A 25263-nucleotide genomic window follows, 5' to 3' on the forward strand; every position below is an offset into this window, starting at 1 on the left:
GTTTTTTTTTTTTTTTGTATTATGCTTATGAGTCTTCCATTTCAGGATTTGGGGGATAATAGGTCTGTTTTTGACTTTTCACCCTTGAAAGCAGTACTTTTTTTTGTCCCTAATAAAGTAATATATTTAGACTCTCTTAAGTTTGTTTCTATCCAGAACATGTTTGTAAAAATCTAGTCAAGACAATATAAACAATGACTACATGGGGGGAAAGGGGTCCTTAGAAAGGTTCATTTATACGTTTGAAGTTTTATTTGTGGTGGTCAGCAGCATAGATAAATGAAGCAACATCTTGGTTCTCTCAAAATAATCAACATTAAAGGAAAATGGTTTTTAAAAGTAAACATTGGAGTTATATATATATATAGATTTATTACCATCTGTGGTTCGGTTATACAATTAATATGTGCAGTTTTACAGCCTGTTCATTAACCTTCAATAAAGCTTTATTAAAAAAATCAAAGAGAGGTCTTAGGTCCCCCCACTTTTTTTTGCACAAAAGTCCATCGCCCCTCATTGTACGTCAGGGAAGGGATGCCCTGCATCACTGAGAATTCAAGATAATTTCGATCCTGGTGAGCAACATCCTGTTGCCATTTTCTGGACTATAAAACTTAAGTCTGAGAACAGCCTCAGGTTCCTCAACTACAGATGTGGAGTGTTATAAACTTGAACCACAGGCATGGTCACTGAAATATCTGTGGATGTAAGTTCCTGTATCATCCCACAGTCCTGTTTCTGTACAAGTCACCTGGCCCCTCTATGTCCTCTTACTACAAGCAGTGATACCCAGAAAAGTGAACCCACACATGAAGGCACATGATTCCTTTGCAGTACTTGGGACAACTTCCCCCCACCCTAGTGTTCCACAGTATGTGGTGACACAGAGATTATGCTGTTCTCATGGCACTCTAGGAGGCCTGGGAAGGTAAATAGTATTCTGAACTCCCACCCCCCAAGCTTCATCAAAACTGGGTCAGAAACTTCGTGAGGAAGAAGGGAAACAGCTAGCCCTTCATTCAGAAAGTTCAAGAGAGAGCAGGGGAAGTCTTTGGGGGACTCTCTTACCCCTGGTTTATATAATATCCTAGTTGGTTCCCTCAGAGTGAATGTTAGACCTTATAGGGAAGGCTTTCCCACTGCATTCATGAGGTTATCTGGTGTGCAGTTTTCGGTGTTGAATGATGTGGGAGCTTTGGCTGAAGGATTTCCCACACTCCCCACACTCGTAAGGCTTTTCTCCTGTGTGGACTCTCCGGTGCTGGATGAGGTTGGACTTTTGGCTAAAGGATTTGTCACACTCACTGCACTTATAAGGTCTGGCTCCAGTGTGAATTCTCTGGTGTTGATTGAGAGTGGACCTGTGGCTGAAAGATTTCCCACATTCGCCACACTCGTAAGGCCTTTCTCCTGTGTGAATGCGCAGGTGCTGAACAAGTTTGCATTTGTAGCTGAAGGATTTTGCACATTCATTGCACTTGTAAGGCCTGGCTCCGCTGTGAATTTTCTGGTGTTGAATGAGGTTGGAGCTTTGGCTGAAGGAATTCCCACACTCCCCACACTTGTAAGGCTTTTCTCTCGTGTGAACTCTCTGATGTTTAATGAGAGTAGAGCTGTAGCTGAAGGCTTTCCCGCATTCGCCACACGCATAAGGCCTCACTCTAGTGTGAATCTGCAGGTGCTGGACAAGTCTGAATTTGAAGCTGAAGGCTTTTCCACATTCACTGCATTTATAAGGCCTTGCGCCAGTGTGAATTCTGTGGTGCTGAATGAGATTGTAGCTTTGGCTAAAGGATTTCCCACATTCATTACACTCGTAAGTCCTTGGTCCTGGGTAAGCTCTCGGGCAATTAGTAAGGGTGGAGCTTTGGTTAAAAGGTTTCTCACAGTTATCCCAGTCCTGATAACCTTCTCTGGTGTGAACCTGCTGATGCTGGAAAAGCTTGTATTCACAGCTGAATGATTTCCCATAGCTGCTGCATGTGTGAGGACTTTCTCTACCCTGAAAGGACTCCTCAAGTTCCAAGCTGCTGTGTGGATTGGCCCCTTTGAGAGTGGCCTGATGCTGGAGAAGACTCAATATGGCCAGGAAGTCCTTCCCAATTTCCCCACAGGGGAAAGGCTTCCCTGACACATGCAGTTTGTAGCTTGTCACAAGCTCCATGTCCCATCGGAATGGCTTCTCTTCGTTGTGCTGGTGAAGATCTGCACTGAACCACAGTCGTTTCCCACATGCCTCGCAGGTGTAGGATTTCTGCCCAGGGTGTGATCCTTGGTCCTCAGCCATGTACAAAATGTCTCTCCCAAGCAAGACACACTTCTCACAGGGCTGAGCTTTCCAAACGGAGGAATCTGGACTTGGAGTCTTGCCCAGTGCCATTTGTTGCACAGAAACGGCCTCCTCGTCCTCCATTCCATACCAACAACCTGAAAGTACAGAAATGCTGGTGTGAAATATGTGTTATCTTTGGTGGAAGCTGTCACAAATGTCTGTCGTGCACAGTTGAATAAGGCCACTGGATATGTTTTCAAAAAGAGGGTGTTGGGGTCAGGTTGATAAAAGGGGCTGGAGTCCCGGAACTGTAAAGTCACAGGTGTTAGGGAGGCCTCACAAGATGGGGGTGGTGGTGGTGAGGTGTGTGAAGCACAGAAGCAGCAGCAGGGTCTCAAATTCACTCCTCTGCCCCCGGCCTGCAGCAGGGCTGGAGTGCTGTGTGCAAGTTTAGGCCTAGGGCCAGGAACAGATGGTTGCAAGTGACTAGATTGCTAGTCCAAGACTAAGGAGGGGTGTATCCAATGTTGAGAAACAGGTGTGAAGGTATGAAAGGTGGAAGCAGTGCAAGGGGTTGAAAACTGAGGAAGAGGGAAGGAAAGGGAGAGAGAGGTGTGGGCACTTCCATCAAGGATCCTGGACTCCTCTAAACCCCAGCTGAAAACTGGGACTTGGATGAGGCAATGACAGGACCGGTGATGCTCCGGAGCAAATTCATGCATGACCAAAACCAGAACATACTCTAAGCAGACCCCACGGGAATAGCCCCTCGTCCTCAATGCAACTGGTGGCCTCAGACAAGAAGAAACATGAGCTTCTGAGAAGGAGGGAGAAAACCTGGGCAGGTGCCATGGGTGTGGACAAGAGTGGCCGATGCTAACCCATCAGGCTCCTGGGGGGGTTGGCAGGCAGCTCTACAAGAGGGTTGTTGTTGAGCCCACTCCTAGTGATGGCAGTACCCACGACCCAAACGTGAGAAAAAAAGCAGAATCTGGCTGGGGGAGGGCTGGGGTTCTTACCCAGTGAGATCACAAGTGCAAAGTTCTCCAGCATCACATCATGGTACAGGCATCTCTGAGTCTCATCCAGGAGACCCCACTCTTCCCACGAAAAGTATACAACCACGTCTTCAAAGGTCACACTACCCTGCCATGATTGGGGAGAGATGAAACCACAAACAGCCCTCCTCCAAAGGACCCACACTCCAGGCCCGGCACCCGCCTGCCCCCACTCATCCTCCTCCCAGGCCTCCCACCTTAGAGGAGATGTCCAGCCCTCTAAACAATAGGCGTGGGGGCAGACAGAATCTTAAGCTCATGGCCAGGTGGCAAGGCCTCAACAACCTCCCCAGTGCATTCACCAGGCACAACCAAAGACAGCCTGAACTACTGCTCCTCAGTCCCTAATACCAAGGAGATGGGAGCCATGAGCTCACACACCTCTTTTATAGCTTTATGGCATCATGAGTGCTTGGCAAGTCAGAGCCCACGGCCTAGGGCAGCCTCAAGTCTACTATCAAGGATACTAGAGCAACCCCACTAAAATTTAAAATCCAATATCCCTATATCCAGATATGGGGAATGAGTATTTAAATAGAACACCAGGCCAAGTATTTAACCCTTAAATTAAGCTCATCTACCAGGCTCCAGGTAAGGATGCCATCACTAAGCAGCAGCCTGCTCATGTCTTCTCTTCCCCTCGAAGTCTTCTGTCCCTTACCTCTGTTTGAGACCACTTGCTGCAAAAAGCAGGTCTAGACTCCCAGTACCCATCCTCTTCTGCTGGGCCTTTTAATAATCTTCTCACCATCATTTGAATTTCCCTTCCTCCATGTGACACAAAGTTCCACCTATGTGTCTAAGGCTGAACCCCACCTCAAATCTGTAGACTTTTATATCCAGCTGCCCACCTACTGCCGGCATGGAGTAGTATTTTCTGAAACATGTCAGGCTCTCTTAATACGGTTGCTGAGACAAAAAGCCCTAGGGGTCATCCCTGTCTCCTCCTGTTGTGTCTACCTTACTCTCTTAAAACCCACCCAACACTTTCTCTTACTTCCAGAGCCACGACTTACATCTCTGTAGTAACGTCAGATCCAAGCCGTCAGAAGGAAAAGAACACGTGCATCTCCCTGACTACTCACAGCTCAGCCATACTGGTAGCTGTGCCCCATGACCACCTCATTTTGCTGACTTTTGCTAGACCTGCAAACACTTCCATCCATATAACCTCTAGTTTGATGTCATTCCACCGTCCTGGACACCCTCCCCCTTACATGTTGGGCTCCAAAAGTGCTTCATCAGTAGAGGTGTGGGGCTCAATGAGCTCCCATCTCCACTGTTCCTGATTGTCCCTCGGCCTGTGAATCCAGGCCTTTCCCTGCTTACGGTGGAGACCAGGTTTGGCCTGGGCCACAGCGATGCAAGCAGGGGTCTTGAGGGTCTTAGGCATTTACCTGAGGTGGGTCCCTGGGTGTGGCCGCCGCCATCGGACTCTGTGGGAAGAGCAGGGCCGGGAGCAGTGCGGTGCCGCGGGGATGCCTCCTCTCGTGCCTCCCCAGTCGTCACCTTGTCCTGACCCTGTGCTCTGGAACCTCTGAACAGGAAACAGACCTGAGAGCTGCCAAAACGACTGCCACAAGGACCCCGGAAGTCCTGCCCCGACGTGATGGCACACACGGAAACGCCCGTCTCCTGGACCTTCATTGGCTCCACGCGGGCGTCACTCGGTGCACAGTCCTCTGGGCAATGCCGTTCTTTGCGCTCCACAGGCCTCTGCGAAGGGTGCCACACATCAGAAAGTCCTGGGCCACTGGGAAGTGTGGTGAGGGGGCTGTGTCCTGGGGAGTTGCCTGCAACTGATCACTTTAATGTTGTAAGCACACTCCCAAAGGTTACAAATCCAAATGGACGGATCATCCCATAGAGTTACTCGTAACAGTGTGTCTGTGTGACCTCACCTCCTACTTTTTTGCTTTTCTCAAGGTGCACTGCCCATTCTGTGCTTTTGTCCAACATCAGAAAGCCACCGATTCTGGTATTTGGAGGAGTATGAGGGGGACTACAATAGCCTTAAAGCCACGAAAGTGATTCAAAGCTTTCAAAACCAAATTCTCAACGCAGAGTGGTCTCCAGACTTTGCAAATGCTAGGAGTTGTTAAGTTCCAAACCAAATTCCATGTCCTATTAGAGATTCACTGACCCCAGCTGCGCCTCCCTAGCTTACAGAGCTGTCTGCAGGACCCCCCGTGGAAGGGATACGCCCTTGCAAGGACTGGGAATACACGAGTACTCACTTCCGTAGAGGTAGTTCTATCTATCTAGGAGGTTTGAATAGATGAAGATATAGATCCATTAAGGACAGTGTGAGCTGCTTACTCCTGAACTGAGGTGCCACAGAGCACATACCTAGTCTTACTTTGTCACAGTGATTTGGTAAATCTGCATGTATATGAAGGATACGGCATCACAGATGCTAGGAGTTTCTCACTGGAAATGCCATGTAAATGGAAGCGCCTGGGAAGGAGAAGCCCTCCCACAAGTGTGTGCGTGAAGAACATTCCCAAAACAACTGCATGAAGAATTTTTTTGGCTCTTAAATTAGGAAACACTCTAAAGCTCATAACTAACTCTCCTGTGGAACAATTTAGCAGGTCTGTCATTTCCAGGTAATGAAGCCCTAGTCAAAGGGCCATCTAGAATTGATAAATGGTGTGGTATCTGTTCTGATGGCTCCACCTTCAGGCTTCCTTATTTCCCTCCAACTAGACAGTAGTGAAATTACGCCTATTAATAACATTAGAACACAAGTGAAAGGAAGGGCCTTGTACATCTTTCACTTTAAATCAGAAGCTAGAAATGACAGCCAAGTGTAGCCCAGTTGTGAATGCAAAATAACCACAAAAAGCCTTTGAAGGGAATAAATAAAAGTTAAAAGTGCTACTCCAGTGAACACACAAATGGTAAGAAAGCAAAACAGCCTTACTACTGATAGAAAGTTGTAGTGGTCTGCAAAGAAAATCAAAGTGGCCCCAAAGTTCCCTTAAGCCAAAACCCTTAACTGTCTCCAATTCTAGGAAGGCTGAGGTGAGGAGTCGGCAGAAGGATAAGCTGAAAGTCAGCAGAGAGGCTGGTTCCTGAGGTTGAAGGAAAATACAAGGTGAAGCAGCTAGTGCTGATCTGGACGATTAGCTGAGATCAGTCGCGAAGGTGGCTACACTAAACCACAAATTTTCAAGGTAGACAAAACAGCCTTCTATTGGAAGATGCCATCTAGCACTTCCAGAGCTAGAGATGTCAAGCCTGCCTGGCTTCAGAGGAGAGGACAACTGTCTTGTTAGGGGCCCAGTGCTCATTTAAGAATTAAGCTGAATCCACTCTGCCTGAGGTATAAATGGAACAACAAAGCCCAGATGACAGTACATCTGTTTATATGTTTATATGGTTTACTGAATACTGAGACCTGACTGCTCACTGACAATGCACCCAGTCACCCAATCACCCAAGAGCTCTGATGGAGATGCTAACGCAACATCCATTCTGTAGCCCATGGATGAAGGAATAATTTTTGACTTTCAAGTCTTTGTAAGGCGAGAGAAGGGATATAGGACTTCCATGGAAGAAATAACAGTAGATGTGGGGTGGAAACTGCAAGACAACTAGATGTAAAGAAGATGTGACTGAATGGCTGTAAGGTACGATCTCATGATAAAACTTGAACGGATGAGGGGCGCCTGGGTGTCTCAGTCGTTAAGCGTCTGCCTTAGGAAGCCTGCTTCTCCCTCTCCCCCACTCCCCCTGCTTGTGTTCTGTCTCTTGCTGTGGAATCTATTCCTGGTGAAGATGCTGAAATGACCATTGACAAAGAAGGTTTTTCTGAAAGGAAGAGTCAACTGCTATGGTAAACTTCATTGTCTTAAGAAAATGGCACAGCCACCCTGAGCCACAAACAAAAAGATGAGGACTCGCCGAAAGCTCAGATGAAGGGTGTGCAAGAAAATATTTTTCTTAAGTAAGGTCTGAATATTGGTTGTTTTTTTGACCTAATGGTTTCTGTACACTTAAAAGACTACAGTGTAAAGTGTAAACCTAGCTTATTATTATGTATGTACTGGGAAACCAAAAACTTCATTTGACTTGCTTTATTGCAGTGGTCCAGAACCCAATCTATGCCTGTAGTATTTGCTGGAGCTGGCTCTAAAAATGTAAGCAGCAGCACAGGCAGAAAGGAGCCTTCCCTGGAGCATCCATTATGTGACAAAAGCAAAAACTTTTTAGAAAAGAGGAGTGTCCTCCCTCAGAAGACAGAAAGTTGGCACTGAGATCAAACTACACAAACCAACCTCCAGCTTTCTCCCATTTTTTAAACCTCTTGTGCTCAGAGTGTGTAGGGAAAGAGGGAAAGAGGTCCCTACCCAAGAAATGTGCTCTTTTCCCTGTCATTCATAGCATTAGATTAAAAATGCTATTTAGACAGACATTTATTATTCATCACAGTCCACATGCATTGTCTCTTCACACAACATTTTTCACCCAATGTGTTCATAAAATAAATATGTTGGGTATTAGTTTAAAATTCAAATCAGCATAGGATTTCTACTGTCAAAAAGCCAAAATCATGAAATTCTCTCTGAATTAATTGCTTACACAATGGCTCCTTTTGGCTCCTTTTGTATCCTACAACTGTTACTCAACACTGAATTTAAAATTATTCCCAGCAGATTAACTGGCACAGTTTATGAGACTACAAATATTTTTTAAAGTGTTACTAAATACTACACAATTGCATATTCTGGAGGGAACTTAGAGCCCAAAGACTCTATGCGGAAAAAGTTTTCCTTGCCCCCAAAGCAGAACGGAGAAACACGTTTGTCACTGCTAATGAAGTAGAAAGGGCAGAAATGTTGAGAAAGATGAAGACACAAGGGAAGGGAGGTGGTCGTGAGCCGAGAGCTCGGATTCACAAACAGGGTCAAACATACTCACCAGGATCAGGATGGTGCATACGGCCCTCGCCTCACAAGAAGAGAGCTACTGCTGAGAAGGTAACTGACCCCTCTGCTTGTATCTGGAAAGAACAAAGACAAGGTGGAGTCAGGCCCACCATGAGGCTCAAGCACATTGTATCAATATCCCCGGATGCTGTAAAGTTTCGATGCCTCCTAAGCTGCTCAATCTGTCTGCAACAGCCCAGGGAAAATGTATCCATTTCCCTCAAGTACTTAATGTTCTGCTTCTCAACAAAACTGATACGAACTCATGTAGAAATGTCTGAAGTAAAGGGTGAGGCATCTCCAAGGACCCCAACTCTAGTCTGAGTGAGAAAGACAATATTCTGATTTAAGTTAGTGGAAACTACCTTATCAATTTAGACAGCATGCTAAGGCTGACTTTAGTGATGAAGAAAGAAAGAATACTGGGCCAGCAGACTGGGTCATTATCATTATACCTACCAGAGAATTTCTTTGTTCACATAATGAAACAAATTGTTTCAATTTAAATTATATATTATAAATTATATAACAATTCAACAATAAGTAATAAATAGAAATATTTATATTATAAACGGAAAACAGTCTGTGTGCTTAATAATACTAGATTTAAAATTCCTAAAAATAAAAAAATGAAGCTTATATTCACAAATCAATGTTCACAGTATCTTTACTCATTATATAGCACAGTACTAGGAACAAACGTCAACGGATGAATAACTGAAAAAATTCTTCAACATCCATACAACGGAATACTCTCAAGCGTGTTACATTTAGTAGGAAAAAATTTCATAAAACTACAGAGATGGAGAATGGATTAGTTAGTGCTTTTCAGAGGACAGGGAGGGGGGTGGAGTGTAAATTGGTGTGAATACAAACAGCATGAGGAAGTTTTTGCAGTCACAAAACCAGTTTTATATCTTGATTGTATTGGTGGTGATCTGAATCTCTGTATGGGGAAAATTTTGTAACAGTACATACAATGTGCAAGTTAGAAACTGAGTAAGATCTATAGCTACCTAAGATGTCATCATTTTGGGAGGCTGGGTGAAGGGAACATGGGACTTCTATACTATTTATGCTGTGAATCTATATTTATTTTAAAAAGAGAAGTTAAATTTATTCATTTGAGAGAGTGAGTGCACAAGTGGGGGGGGAGGGGCAGAGTGAGAGGGAGAAGCAGACTCCCCATGGAGCAGTGAGCCAGGTGTGGGACTCAAGCCCAGGACCCGGAGATCATGACCTAAGCTGAAGGCGGACACTTAACCATCTGAGCCACCCAGATACCCCAAGAGAAGTTAATTTTAAATTCAAGAATATAACTGCTGCAAAGAGATGACAACACGCCATGGAGAGGACACCGCGCCCCTCTAAAACTGAAGAGTGGTTTGCGCACAAAGAAAAAAGGAAAGATTTCCAAAAGCCTTTTAGCATTGTGGATGTCAGATCAGAAATTATACATTTGGGAAAAGTACTTCTGTTTCACAAATGTATTCTCCTTAAAACCAAATAGGACTACTCTGACATTGCCTGAGCACACCTCAGATCTCTCTGCCTGAGTTGCTTTGTCCTCAAATAGCCACGTGAAATGCTTGCTGCCAGGTCCTTTCATGACAGCCCTATTTAAAACAATAGCTGAAAAATGCACTTCGTGTACAGTTCTACATGTTTTGACAGCATAATCACAAACTCATAAATTTACAGAACAGCCCCGTCTCTCCACAAGTCCTCCCTACCCCAGCCTTATGAAACCTTACAATGTGATGTCTGTCCCTCAGGTTTTAGGCACACACTTTCCCAGACAGGCATCCCTACAAAACGCTGATGTGATTCCTCGTGGATGTTCACAAGTGCTTCCGTAGCGAGCGTGTCTGCCAGCGCAACCGTGTGCGTGCGTGCGTGCACAGTCCTGCGTCTGCGTGTTTGTGGGTAAGCAGGGAAGGGAAAGGGACAGGGAAGGGTATTGGTGACTACTCCTAAAGCTGATCCAATTGTATATCCTAAAAGATTCGGTTATTCTGACTCAAAGTAGTGCAATTGCATATAAATGCATCAAGGCCCCAGAACGTCTCCCAAGTCATTCACAAGGTTCTCCTAAGAGCCTGAAGCTAAGTGGACACTTACCTGTGTACCAGTATTTTGTGTGCTTTCAGGTTTTATCCTACCAGCAGTCAGCTAAGTGATAAATGCCCGTTTCTTTTTATCCTTCTTTATTATAGAGAATAACCAGGATTGCAAAACATGCTCATAGTGCTTTCTAGTATACCTAGAGTTCCCTGACAGAGCATAGGATATCCAGTTTAATGTGAGTTTCAGATGAATAATTTTATAAGGTATATTGCAGGGGACATACAGTAAAAAAAAAATATTGTTTATCTGAAATTCACATTTAAGTGAGCGTCCTGTATTTTTATTTTCTAAATCTGGCAACCCTAAGTATGCTGGTTGGTAATGCACTATTTCAACTGTGTGTAATTTTAACATGTTAAACTGGCCTTTTTAGTTTCTTATTATTGCTTAAACAATACAAACTTATTATATTACAGTTCTGGAAGTCGGGAGGTCCAAAATGGGTCTCAGTGATGTCAGCACGGCTAACTTCCTTTCTGGAGGCTCTAGGAAAGAATTCATTCTTTTGCCTACTTTAGAGGCCACCCACGGACCTGGGCTCATGGCCCCCTTCCATCTCAAAGCCAGCAACGGCCAGCTGAGTTGTCCTCACCGTGCATCATTCAGACACTTCCCATCTTCTGCCTATCATTTCCCCATCCAAGAACCCATATGATTACACTGGGCAGGCCCAGGTAATCCAGCATCGTCTCTCCACTTCTAGGTCAGTTGATTAGCACTCTTTACCTACTACTACCTTAACTCTCCTTTGCTGTGTAAGTGCGACATTATTCTACTTATCCCATTGGCTTAGAAACTACTGTAACTGCCCAAATCCAGCACAAACCTTCCCTCTCATTAACAATAACACTGGGTCATATGAGTTTAGGAATATCTGGTGCTGGGTCCACCTTAGGCCCTCCTAATATGACAGTGACTCCAAGAACTCCATCTTTTTAGGGGGTTTCTGCTTTATCCTTAACTGCATATTGATACCATCGGGCAGAGAAAGAGAAAAAAGAAACAAATCGTTTCCCCTCTTCTTCAGGATTCTATGCTCCCCCTTACTGCTTTCATTCCAACCATTCCAACCTCAGATACTTTACCTTGCTGGAAGTAAATGTATTTTTTATTTATCTGTATCTTTGCGGTTGTATTAAGCTGTGAATACATTGAAAGTGTACAGTGTGGCGAGTTTTAACACAGATATATACCACCGAAACCATCGCCACAATCAAGACAGGAAACATATTCGTCGCCATCCAAAATTTTGTCATAATCCTTTCCACTACGTCCCTCACTCATTCAACCACCATTCTCAGGAAACCACTGATCTGCTTCTGTGATAACGGATTACTCTGCATTTTCAAGAATCTTAAATAAATGGAACGATGCTGTGTGTTCATTTTGTCTAAATTCTTCCACTCAGCCTAATTGTTTAGAGACTCATCCATGTTGGTGCATAAATCCATATTACATTCCTATTAAGTAGTGGATATGTGCCCCCCAAATTCATATGTTGAACCCCTAACCTCAATGTAATGGAATTAGAAGGTAGGGTATGGGGAGGTAATTATGTTAGATAAGGCCATCTGGTTGGGACTCTCATGATGAGATTACTGCCTTTATAAGAAATACCAGAGGGGAAGATGGCAGAGTAGGAAGAGGAGGGCTCACCACCCACAGATGAACCAAGGCAACAACTACATATAACACAACTCACTCTGACAACGGCCTCAAGACTAGAACACTTATTCCACAGCTGAAGACAAAAAGCCAAATGGAGTAGGTAGGAGGGGGTTAGAGATGTGGTGCAGAACCAAACGCCTCGCACAGCAGGCCACAAGTGGGAGGGATATCACAGGCACGTAGGTAAGAGGATCAATCCCCACACTGGGCACTCCTGACCCTGGGGACCTGCACAGGAAGATGAGCCCCATAAAGTCTGACTTTGAAAATGAGCAGAGCTTAACCCTGAGACATCCGAAAATCAGCAGGGCTTAACTATGGTAATGGCAGAGCCAGAGGCTACAGGAAACGGAGATTCTGTTCTTAAAGGGCCAGCATACTATAACACTCAGTCTGAAACCTAGCACAAAAGGCCGCAGTTTGAAAAGCACCTAGGTTACAGATGAAGATTTACTAATTCTGGAGCATGTGCCAGAGGAGCAAGGATCTGGAGAAACCTTCTCAAGGCAAAGAAGTGCTGGCAGAAGGAAAAAAAAAAAAAGAAGTGCTGGCAGAGACCATTCTTCTGGCTCTCCTTCAGCCTAGCTGGCTGGATGCTTCTGGGAGCCAGTTCTGCTCCCCCGACCCTAGCATTCCCTTGCAAACCCACCCCACCTAAGCTACCCATCCCCTCCAAAGCAGCTCCTGTCTTGCCACAGCGCATGGGTAGCCCCAGCTGGGACAGGCACCTCTTCAAAGGGACTCCTGCCCCAGGGAGGAGGAAACGGCCCCACCCACCAGCATACCAGCAGCAGCTACAGCTTGGTCTCTCAGCCAGCCACCTGCAGGAGTATGGGCTGAGGGCCAGCCCCACCCACCAGCATGCCCACAGCAGTCCCTGGCCAGTTACAAAAGAGCTCAAAAAGCACACACAGGGGACACACCCTACAGTGACTGGTTCTGGTGACTGGGGGGACTGCACTACTGAGACCCACATGATGCCTTCTACATAAAAGGTCACTACTTTCAAGACCAGGACCTGTAGCTGACCTAATACATACAAACAAACAAGGAGTCAGACAAAACGTGGAGAGAGGAATATGTTTCAAATGAAACAAGACAAAACCTCAGAAAAAAAGAACGAAATGAAACAATCTACCTGAGAAAGAGTTCAAAGTAATGGTCCTAAAGATGCTCACTGGTCTTGACAGAAAAGTGGATGAGTTCAGTGAGAACCTCAATAAAGAGATACAAAATATAGGGACACCTGGGTGGCTCAGTTGGGTAAGCGTCTGCCTTCGGCTCAGGTCATGATCCCAGGGTCCTGGGATCAAGTCCCGCACTGGGCTCCTTGCTCAGCAGGGAGCCTGCTTCTCCCTCTGCCTGCTGCTTCCCCTGCTTGTACACTCTCTGACAAACGAATAAATAAGATCTTTAAAAAAAAGGGGGGGGGAAGAGAGAGGGAAAAGAAAAAAGAGAGATACAGAATATAAAAAAGAAACAGAAATGAAGAATACAATAACTAAAATGAAAACCACACTGGAGGGAATCAACAGATCAAAGGATGCAGAAGAATGGATCAGTGATCTGGAATATATGGCAGTGGAAAGCACCCAAGTCTAACAACAAAAAGAAAAAAGTACTTTTTTAAATTGGGATAAGTTAAGGAACCTCTGAGACAACATTTACATTACAGGAGTCTCAGAAGGAGAAGAGAGAAAGAATGGTGCTAAAAATTTTCTTAACCTGGGAAAAGGAAACATCCAATCCCAGGAAGCACAGAGAGCCCCAAACAAGATGAACCCAAGCAGGTCCACACAAAGACACGTAATAATTAAAATAGAAAAAAACCTCAGTCAAGAGATGATCTTAAAAGCAGGAAAAGAAAACCTAATAGTAACACACAAGGGAGACTCCATAAGGCTATTAGCAGAATTTTTTCAGCAGAAATATTTCTGGCCCAAAGGGAGGGTCATGATATATCCAAAGTACTGAAAGGAAAAAACCCTACAACCAAGAACGCTTTCCCCAGCAAGACTATCATTCAGAATTGAAGGAGAAATAAAGATTTCCCAGACAAACAAAAGTTAAAGTTCATCACCTCTAAACTGGCTTTACAAGTAATGTTAAAGGGATTTCTTTCAGCAGAAAAGACAAAAACATAACTAGAAGAAAATTATGAAAGGAAAAAAGTTCCAGTAATAAATATAAATATATAATAAAGGTAGTGGATCAATGACTTATAAAGCTAGTATGAAGGCTAAATAGCAAAAGTAGTAAAATCGATTTTACCTACAAAAATTAGTTATGCAATACACACAAAAGAGATGTAAAATATGGCTATACATAAAACATAGAGGGGGGAGTAATAAATGTAGTGCTTTTAGAATGTGTGTGAATTTAAGTGACCATCAACTTAACAGAGACTACTATATATTTGGAATGTTATATATGAACTTCCAAGGTAACCACAAACCAGAAAACTGTAGTACTAATGAAAGTCATCAAATCACAAGATAAGAGCACAGAAGAAAGGAACAGAGAAAAATTACCAAAAAAAAGGGAAAAAAATCAAAATGCAGTAAGTACATACCTACCAATAATTACTTCAAATGTAAAAGGACTCAGTGCTCCAATCAAAAGACACAGGGTGACTGAATGGATTAAAAAACAAAAACAAGGCCCATCTATATGCTGCCTACAAGAGACTCACTTCAGACCTAATGACACATACACACTGAAAGTGAAGGAATGGAAAGACATATTCCATGCAAATGGAAGTGAAACACAAGCTGGGGTAGGAATACTTATAATAAACAAAGTAGAGCTTAAAACACGGATTGCAATGAAAACAAAGAAAAGCACTGCATAATTATAAAGAAATTAATCCAACAAGAGGATATAACAATTGTAAATATCTATGCAACCAACACAGGAACACCTAAAAATATGAAGCAAAGATTAGCAGACATAAAGGGAGAAACTAACAGAATACAATAATAGAAGGGGACTTCAACACTCCACTTACATGGAGGGATTGATTGTCTACACAGAAAATCAGTAAGAAACGGTGGTAATAGACCACAAAGACTTAACAGACATATGCAGAATAATTCCATCCCCAAAGAGAAGAATACACATTCTTTTCAAATGCACATGCAACATTCTCCAAGACAGATCACATGTTAGGTCACAAAACAAGTCTCAGTGAATTTAAGGAAGACTGAAATCGTATCAAGTATCTTTTCCAGCCACAACAGTATGAAACTAGAAATCAATTACAAGAAAAAAAAATGGAAAAAACACAAACACATGGAGGCTTAACAACATGCTACTAAACAGGAAGTCAAAGAAATCAAAGAGGAAATTGAAAAACAGCTGGAGACAAATGAAAACAAATCTAACACTTCAAAATCTTTGGGATGAAGCAAAAGCAGTTCTCAGAAGGAAGTTTATAGCAATATAGACCTACGTCAAGAAACAAGAAAGATCTCAATCTAACCTTACACCTAAAGTAACTAGAAAAAGAACAAACAAGATCCAAAGCTACTAGAATGAAAAAAACAATAAAGATCAGAATGAAAATAAATGAAATAGAGATTTAAGAACACTAAAAAAAGATCAAGGAAACTAAGAGCTGGTTCTTTGAAAAGATAACATAGATAAACCCTTTAGACAGACCCATCAAGGCAAAAAGAGGACTCAAAATCAGAAATGAAAGAGAAGTTACAACTGACCTCACAAAAATATAGAGGATTCATTATATACCAACAAATTCCTAGAAAAATACAACCTTCCAAGACTGGATCACAAAGAAATAGGAAATTTGTACAGACTGTTTACTAGTCACAAAACTAAATCAGTAATCAAAAACCTCCCAACAGGGGCGCCTGGGTTGCTCAGTCAGTTAAGCATCCAACACTTGATTTTCGCTTAGGTCATGATCTCAAGGTCATGAGACTGAGCCCCACATGTGCTGGGCGTGAAGCCTGCTAAGATTCTCTCTCTCTCTCTCTCCCTTCCTCCTCCACTCCCCCCCACCCGCCCCCAAACAACCCACAACTCCCAACAAACAGAAGTCCAGGACCCAGTGGCTTCACAGGTGAATCCTACCAAACATTTAAAGTGTTACCACCGGGGCGCCTGGGTGGCTCAGTCGTTAAGCGTCTGCCTTCAGCTCAGGTCATGATCCCGGGGTCCTGGGATCGAGGCCCGCATCGGGCTCCCTGCTCCGCGGGAAGCCTGCTTCTCCCTCTCCCACTCCCCCAGCTTGTGTTCCCTCTCTCACTATCTCTCTCTCTGTCAAATAAATAAATTTAAAAAATCTTTAAAAAAAAAAATAAATAAATAAAGTGTTACCACCTATCCTTCTCAAACTACTACAAAAAAAATAGAAAAGGAATAGAAAAGGAATGCTTCCACATTCATTCCTCAAAGTTACCCTGATACCAAAACCAGATGAAGATACTACAAAAAAAGAAAATTACAGACCAATATCCCTAATGAACACAGATGCAAAAGTCTTCTACAAATTGCTAATTTAAACTAAATTCAACATACATTAAAAAAATCATTAACACCCGTTCATAATAAAAACTCTCAACAAAGTGGGTTCAGAGGGAAAATACCTCAACATAATAAAGGCCATATATGAAAAAATGACAGCTAACATCAAACTCAATGGTGAAAAGCTTCAGCTTTTCTTCTAAGAACAAGACAAGGATGCCCGCTCTAACCAGCTTAATTCAACAAAGTACTGCAAGTCCTAGCCATAGCATTCAGACAAGAAAAAGAACTAAAAGGCATCCAAGTTGGAATAAAAAAAGTAGAACTGTCACTATTTATAGATGGCATGATACTATATATAGAAAACCCTAAAGACTCCTCCAACTAATAAATGAATTCATAAAGTTGCAGGATACAAAATTAATATACAGAAATCTGTTGTGTTTCCCCTCCCTCTGCCTCTCCAGCTCATGCTCATGCTATCTAAAATAGCTGAACAAATCTTTAAAAAAAAAAAAGAAAGGGGCGCCTGGGTGGCACTAGGTCATGATCTCAGGGTTGTGAGATAGAGCCGCGCATCAGGCTCCATGCTCCTTCTCCCTCTGCCCTTCCAACTCATGATCTCTCTTTAAAATAGATGAATAAATCTTTTAAAAAAAGAGAGAAAGAGATCTGTCGTGTTTCTATACACTAATAACAACCCAGGAGAAAGAGAAAATAGGTTAAAAAAAAAATCGTAAGAATAAATAAATAAATAAATGATTGGGAAAACAATTCCATTTATGACTGGATCAAAAGGAATAAAGTACCTCGTAATAAATGTAGGCAAGGAGGTGAAAGACTCATATTCTGAAAACTGTAAGGCACTGATGACAGAATCTGAAGACAATACAAATAAATGGAAAGATATACCACATACCAAGTTCACAGATATACCATATACCCCTTCACAGAATGGAAGAATTAATACTGTTACAATGTCCATACTACCCAAAGCAATCTACAGATTCAATGCAACCCCTATCAAAATATCAAGAGTATTTTTCACAGAAGTAGAACAAAGAATCCTAAAACTTGTATGGAACCACAGAAGACCACAAATAGCCAAAGCAAGCTTGAGAAAGAACAACAACACTGGAAGGATCACAACCAGATTTCAAATTATACTACAAAGCCACAGTAATCCAAACAGTATGGTACTGGCAAAAAATACACACATAACTCAATGGAACAGAATAGAGCCCAGAAATAAACCCATGCTTATATGGTCAATTAATCCATGACAAAGGAGGCAAGAATATACAATGGGGAAAAAGAGTCTCTTCAATAAATGGTGTTGGGAAAACTGGCCAACTACATACAAAAGAATGAAACTGGGCCACTTTCTTACACCATACACAAAAATAAGCTCAAAATGGATTAAAGACCTAGAGGTAAGTCCTGAAACCATATAACTAAAAGACATATGCAGTAATTTCTTTGACATCAGCCTTAGCAACATTTTTCTAGATATATCTCCTCAAAAAAGGGAAATAACAAAAATGAACAATTGGGACTACATCAAACTAAAAAACTTGCACACAGCAAACCAAACATCAACAAAACAAAGAGGCAACCTACGGAATTAGAAAAGATATTTGCTAATGATATATCCAATAAGGGGTTAATATCCAAAATATATAAAGAACTCACACACCTCAACACCAAAAAACCCCAAACAATCCAATTAAAAATTGGTAGAAGACCTGAATGCACATTTTTCCAAAGAAACATACAGATGGCCAACACATATGAAAAGATGCTCAACATCACTAATCTTCAGGGAAATGCAAATCAAATCCACAATGATTTATCACCTCACACCAGTCAAAATGGCTAGTATCAGAAAGACAACTCTTGTGCATTGTGTGTGTTTGGGGGTGGCAGGTGGGATGTAAAGTGGTGCAGCCACCCTGGAAAACCGTATGGAGGATCCTTAGAAAACTAAAAATAGAAATATATATGATCCAGTAATTCCAATTCTGGGTATCTGCCTGAAGAAAATGAAAACACTAATTCAAAAAGATATACGCATCCCTGTTTACCACAGCATTATTTGCAATAGATAAAATACTGACCCAACCTAAGTGTCCACTGATAGATAAATGAACAAAGATGTGGGGTGTGTGTGTGTATATGCATGCAAGGGAATATTATTCAGCCATTTAAAAAAAATTAAATCAGGGGGCGCTTGGCTGGTTCAATTGGTAGAGCATGCGACTCAATCTCCAGGTCGTGGGTTCAAGTCCACACTGTGCATGGAGATTATTTAAAAAAACAAAAAAACAAAAAAAAAGACAAGAGAAGACATCTTGCCATTCACAACAATATGGATGGACCTAAGGAGTATTATACTAAATGAAATAAGTCAGAGAAAGACAAATACCATATGATTTCGGTTATGTGTGCAATCTACAAAACAAAACAATCAAACAACAGCACTAACAGAAGCAGACTTATAAATACAGAGAACTGGTGGTGGCCAAAGGGGAGGAGTGTGGGGAGATGGGCAAAAGAGGTGAGAGAGATTAAGAGGTACAAAATTCCAGCTCTAAAACAAGTCACAAGGATGAGAAGTACAGCACAGAGAATCACTGATAATACTGTAATAGCTTTGTTTAGTGATAGATGGTAAAGTATACTTATGATGAGCATTTTGTAGTGTGTGTGTGTATAAAGATTTTATTTATTTATTTGAGAGAAAGAGAGACAGAGAGAGAGAAAGCACGAGCAAGGGGAGGGGCAGAGGGAGCCAAGCAGACTCCCTGCTGAGCAGGGAGCCCTACAGGGGTTCGATTCCAGGACCCTGAGATCATGACCTGAGCCGAAGGCCTACTCTTAACAGACTGAGCCACCCAGGCGCCCCTTGTAATGTATGTAATAGTCAAATCATTATGTTGTACACCTGAAACTAATATTAATGTCAACTATACTTCAATTAAAAAAGGGGGGGGGACATCAGAGAACTTGCACTTCCTGTCTTTCCATCATGTGAAGACACAAAAAAGCCATCTGCAAACCAAGAAGAGTCCTCACCAGGAACCAAGGCAGTAAGCTCCTTGATCTGGACCGCCTTCCCAGCTTCCAGAACTGTGAACAATAAATTTCTGTTCTTCAAGCCACTCAGTCTATGGTATTTTGTTACAGCTGACTAAGACAATTCTTATTTATTTCTGAGTGGTATTCCATTATATGGAGGTACTATAATTTGTTTATTCATTCAACTGTTTTTGATGGACTTTGGGTTTTCCCCCCTTTACCATTAAAAATAAAGCTGCTTTAAACATTTGTTCACAGGTCTTTGCATTAACATATGCTTTTATTTCCGTTGGATAAATACCTAGGAATGGGATGGCTGGGTTGTATAAAAGCTGTATGTTTAATTTTAAAGACACTGCCAAACTGCCTTCCGAAGTGCTTGTACAATTTCCCTTCCTACCATCAGTGGATGAGAGTTCCACATGCTCTACATGCTTGACGACAGCTGGTATGGTCAGAGTTTTTAATTTTAATGATTTTAAAAGTGCACAGTGGTTAAGTCATTATGGGTTTAAGTTTTCATTTTCCTAATGACTCTTTCCAGCATCTTTTTATGTAATTTTTTGCCTTAAGTTCCTTTGGAACTATCTGTTCACATTTTTGGCCTTTTTTTTTTTTTTTAATTGTTTGTAACTATTGAGTTATAAATGTTCTTTATGTATTTTAGCTCCTTGTCCTCTGTTGGATATGTTTTGCAAATAAAGTCCCTCTCTTCTCCTTCTGGGCCTGCCATAATGCATATATTGGTCAGCCTGCTGGTATCCCATAAGTCCCTTAAGAGGGACTCCTCTGACTTGACAATTTCAAATGACCTGTCTTCAAGTTTATAGATTCTTTATTCTACCTGATCAAGTCTGCTACTGAACTCCTCTAATAAATTTTCCAGTTAATTGTTGTATTGTTCAGCTCTAGAATTTCTGGTTGGTTCTCTTTTACAGTTTCTATATGTTGATATTCTCACATCGTCCATGAATTGTTTTCTCATATTGTTGTCTGTGTTCTCTTAAGTCACTGAGCATCTTTAGCACAGTTGTTTTAAAATTCTGTCAAGTAATTCAGAGGCCTACATTTTTATAGGGCCAGTTTCCAGACAATTTATTTTGTTCTTCTGACTGGGCCATGTTTCCTTATTCCTTTGTATGCTCTGCAATCTTTTGCAAAATTTGGGCATCTGAAAAAACAGCCAACAGTTCCAGTCATTAAGAAGTGGGCCTGTGCAGGGGAAGACCTTCACTCATCTCCCTAGCTCAGAGGTTCTGGCGTCACTCAAATCTCTTCTGAGAATGCACATTCCCTATGCTTGTGTGTGTTAACTACAGCATATAGGATTGCCTTTAAATATCTTAGTTTCCCGGAGAGGCTCTTCCTTGCTTCTTTTTAGAAGCCGCAGCCACTTCCTGCCCCACAGGACGGCACAGGCATCTCCCCGGGTCTCCCCATGTTACCTACTGCATGGTATCCAGAGAGGTTCTCGTAAAGCCAATCAAGACCCACTGACCCTCGTCTGATGATCCTCACTGTAGAGGCAGCTCTGAAGCTGGCTATGTAGTCCTCCTGCTTCCTGCTGAAGTCTGTTTCTTGCTTGGGCGCCTGGGTGGCTCAGCTGTTAAATGTCTGCCTTAGGGGGGCGCCTGGGTGGCTCAGCTGTTAAATGTCTGCCTTAGGGGGGCGCCTGGGTGGCTCAGCTGTTAAATGTCTGCCTTGGGGGGGCGCCTGGGTGGCTCAGCTGTTAAATGTCTGCCTTAGGGGGGCGCCTGGGTGGCTCAGCTGTTAAATGTCTGCCTTAGGGGGGCGCCTGGGTGGCTCAGTCGTTAAGCGTCTGCCTTAGGGGGGCGCCTGGGTGGCTCAGTCGTTAAATGTCTGCCTTAGGGCGGCGCCTGGGTGGCTCAGTCGTTGAGCGTCTGCCTTCAGCTCAGGTCATGATCCCAGGGTCCTGGGAGCGAGCCCCACGTCGGGCTCCCTGCTCCACGGGAAGCCTGCTTCTCCCTCTCCCACTCCCCCTGCTTGTGTTCCCTCTCTCGCTGTGTCTCTCTGTTTAAAAAAAAAAAAAAAAAGTCTTTCTTGCTCCAACCTTCACAGCCCAGAATGACCTGCAGATTTCAGATACCCATGGCCTCATTCCATTTCTGTGCTGCACTTGCTGATCACTCTGCAGTCAGAACTTTCCTCTTTTGACTTAACCCTCATTCAAAGCCCAGCCCCACTAGCCACCCATCTGAGTCCTAGTGGTTCTCACGGATTTGCCCCTCTAACCTTATCCTCCAGACTGAATGAAATATCCCAGGCCCCACCAAGGTTGCCACAAAATCCATGAAGTCCTTTGAATGGAATAAATACTAGCTCCAAGGACTGAGTATTAATGCGCCAACTCCTATGCCTCTGTACCCATCTCATGTCCACTCTTCTACTGGTACCCTTCATTAGTTCTGAGTCTACCCTGTCCTTGACATTTTCTCCCTTTGTGCCATTTACTTCTCTAACTTATTTAAGTATGTGAAACTCAATGCCATCAACCAGATATCCAAGCAAGAGGCCCAGTTCCCAGCCACCACCTTTCCTTCCCTAGTCTGGAAATGGTTTTACCGTCATTACCTAGAGACTGCGCCTCCCAAATGTAACTCACCTACCCGGACATATACAGTAGCCACAATATGTTGGATGTCTCCATCCTGAACTCCTCCCCAGAATTCCAGAGACGCATGTCCAGCTGCCTACTTGGTGCCTTCACTCAGTGGTCTCTGAAACACCTCAGATCTTAAAAGAGCCAACAGAAAGTTCCTGATATCCCCAGTTAAAATTACTCTATGGTGAACTTCCCCTATCAGTTGAAATTTTCATCCTTCCTGCTGCTTAGATCAAAACCTTAGGGTCATCTCTGAATCCTGTGCTTCACTTTCTCACTGTTCTAGAAAAAATGTTTATGTCCCCCCAAAATTCATATTTTGACACTCTACCCCCCACAAACTGATGGTATTAGGAGCTGGGGCCTTTGGGTGGAAATTAGGAAGGAGGCCCTTACTAGACACAGAACCTGACCATGCAGGCATCTTGATCTTGGACTTCTCGCTTCCAGAACTGTGAGAAATAAATTTCTGTGGTTTATAAGTCACCGAGTTTGTGCTATTTTCTAATATAGCGATACAAGCAGACCAATCATGTGACTTCCCTTGCACATTAGGAAATCTAGTTGACTCTTAATAAAAATAGATCCAGAATCCAGCCACTTCTAAGCCACCACTCTGTCCCATGAACCCTCCACTGGCCCACTACAGTGGACTCCACCCTAGTTTACCTTCCTCTTCCCTCATCCTCACAATCTGTTCTCTACAGTGCAGCCAGATGAAGCCTGCTGAGAGCTGGCTAAGGTCATCGCCCTCCTCTAATCCAAAGTTCCCACCACCTCCAGTACAGATAACCAACTTCTCAGGCAGCCATTCCAGTCCTGAATCCCATCTTACTGCTCCCACCTGAAGGAAAGGGAATCTATGGTTTCCTTAATGCTCCCAGCTCACCTCTCCAAACATTTTTACACCCCTGTACTGAGATAACCTTTTCACACCTGTTTACATCAGGTGCCCAAAATGGAAATACCTCCATATAATTCCTCCTACGGACCCAGGGCGAAGGCTAGGGGTTTCTCCAGGGTCCCTAGACCCAAGGTCTGGAAGAATGGCATGCAGAGTCCCGGGACACTACAACGGAGAATATATGAGTGGGAGGAGGAGCCAGTGAGGGACTAGGACACCCTACACATTCCTGCGTAGGTTCCGTAAGTGTGTCTGCAGCCATGTTTTAACGGGCAGGTTACAGATGAACACAAAGTGGGGTTTCGATGGGCTCAGACTCCTCTGTGTACCTATGCCTGGCCGGTAAGCCAGGTGAGTTTATAACTGGATGTCCACCTTTTATGCCTCAGTGTTTCACCTTACTAGCTCTGGGTCCTCGAAGATTCAACCTCCTAATGCCTCGCTGTCTCCATGACCCTCCTTCAGTCTGTTTTTCCAATCAACAACCTTTGGGAAGCTTTTGAAACCCTAATGTAACTCGTGTCGCTCCTTTGTTTAAAATCATCCACAGCTTCCAGAGTCCTGAGAACGCAGGCAAAACCCTCGGCCTGCTCTTCCAGGTGTGCCTCCGCCCCAAACACTGTTCCCCGCAGGCACAAGAGCCCCAGCTCTCCCGCATACCCCCAGCTCGGTGGCACCTGCACGCCTCTGCACAGGTCGGTTCCTCTGCCGGTAACACTACCCCACACCGAATCACAGCAGTAAAACTGAACACGCCCCCACACCGAATCCCGTCGGTAAATTAAACAGGGAAGCTGAGATGTCAGGTTTATTCAGGGCCATTGTCAGAAAGGGGACCCCACCTACCAGTGCCTCGTTATCCTGGACAGTAAGACCTGGGATGTGAGCACGTGAGCAGGCGCCCCTCAACCGGAGCTGTAGGATCTGGGTGGCGGCGAGGGGCGGAAAACGCAGTATTTACCTGAGCCGGGTCCCTCAGCGTGGCTGCCGCCATCCGGGCCTGTGGGCGGAGCGGGGCCGGGAGCGGGCAGAAGGTTCTTACACCGGCCCCGGTGCGGGGCACCCCGGGCGGCGTCGCCTCGCTTCAGACCCGCCTCTGTATGGCTGGGCCAACGACTCCTCTGAGTCCTTCTCCTGCAAGTCACCCCGCGCACGCCCTGCGCTCCGGAACTTCTGCCCGGATGAACACAGGGGAGAAGCCAAAATGACCGCCCGGAGGAGGACGCCGGAAGTCCCGCCCCGCGCTCGGCGTCACACACGGAAGGCCCCTGTTCTGAACCTTTATTGGCTCAGGGAGGCGGCCGTTAGGCGCGGAGCCTACCGGTTAATGTAGTTCGCGTGGATTCAGATGCGGCGGGTAAGGGTGCTGGGCAGCCGACCCACAATTTTAGACCCGCAAGCTGCGCTGGGAGATGGTGTCCACGAGTCCAAGAGATTAAAAGGGTCTTTGTCCCTTCGTAAAGAAGCAGAACTCAAGTTTTGGGGGTAGTGCTGTGTGTTGCCTGTAGCTATTCACCCAATCGTGTGGGGACGTGTTATTTCGGACTCCGTGAAGTTGAGCTTGCTCCCAGAGGCTAAACACATTTCAGATGCTCCCGAAGGCTACAGACCCAAATACACTTATCATCCGTGGTCATGCAGGCTCCAAATGTGTCCACTGGTAGCAGAAGCTAACACGTCACGTTGCATTTCAAATCCATACGCTATGAAGTGTTAGAGTTGGTTTTATCAGTCGCCCTATGTTTGATCAGGGACGAGAGAATAAGCAGATTGGGTCATGACAGGAAATATTGTAGAGGGATGTTGGATACACTGAAGCAGGAACTCAAAGGTGAGCTCTGTAATTCCCGCAGAAAGTATCTCCCTTGACTGCATAGTAAATTACTGTGTTCAACTCAGCGACACGTTTATCTATTTAATATCTCTCTTCCGATAGCCTGATAGGCACTTCCTTTTGGAAATCTGACATCACTTCAACAACGTAACTGTGAGAGACGTGCTATTTTGATACTGGACAGTGGCTTCGGTGTTTCCAGGTGTTAGCATGTATGAAGAGGGTGCTCTGATTTCCAAAATGCTGAGGGTAACTTAAATCGACGACCTCATCTCATTAC

The 25263-nt window shown here is 43.9% G+C and overlaps 1 protein-coding gene across 1 annotated transcript; it reads right to left on the bottom strand.

Annotated features, from left to right (window-relative positions):
- Positions 1-141: 141 nt before the first annotated feature.
- LOC118535572 (zinc finger protein 418-like) lies at positions 142-24371 on the bottom strand. The gene is made up of 5 exons (XM_036091931.2): positions 24111-24371; positions 8257-8338; positions 4728-5046; positions 3292-3418; positions 142-2427 (listed from the first exon to the last, which is right to left on the bottom strand). The coding sequence occupies exons 3-5, from the start codon at positions 4758-4760 to the stop codon at positions 1154-1156; spliced, it is 1434 nt and encodes a 477-aa protein (XP_035947824.1). The 5' UTR covers positions 4761-5046; positions 8257-8338; positions 24111-24371; the 3' UTR covers positions 142-1153.
- Positions 24372-25263: the final 892 nt, after the last annotated feature.

This window comes from Halichoerus grypus, chromosome 15, assembly GCF_964656455.1.
Source record: "Halichoerus grypus chromosome 15, mHalGry1.hap1.1, whole genome shotgun sequence".
Lineage (NCBI taxonomy): Eukaryota > Metazoa > Chordata > Mammalia > Carnivora > Phocidae > Halichoerus > Halichoerus grypus.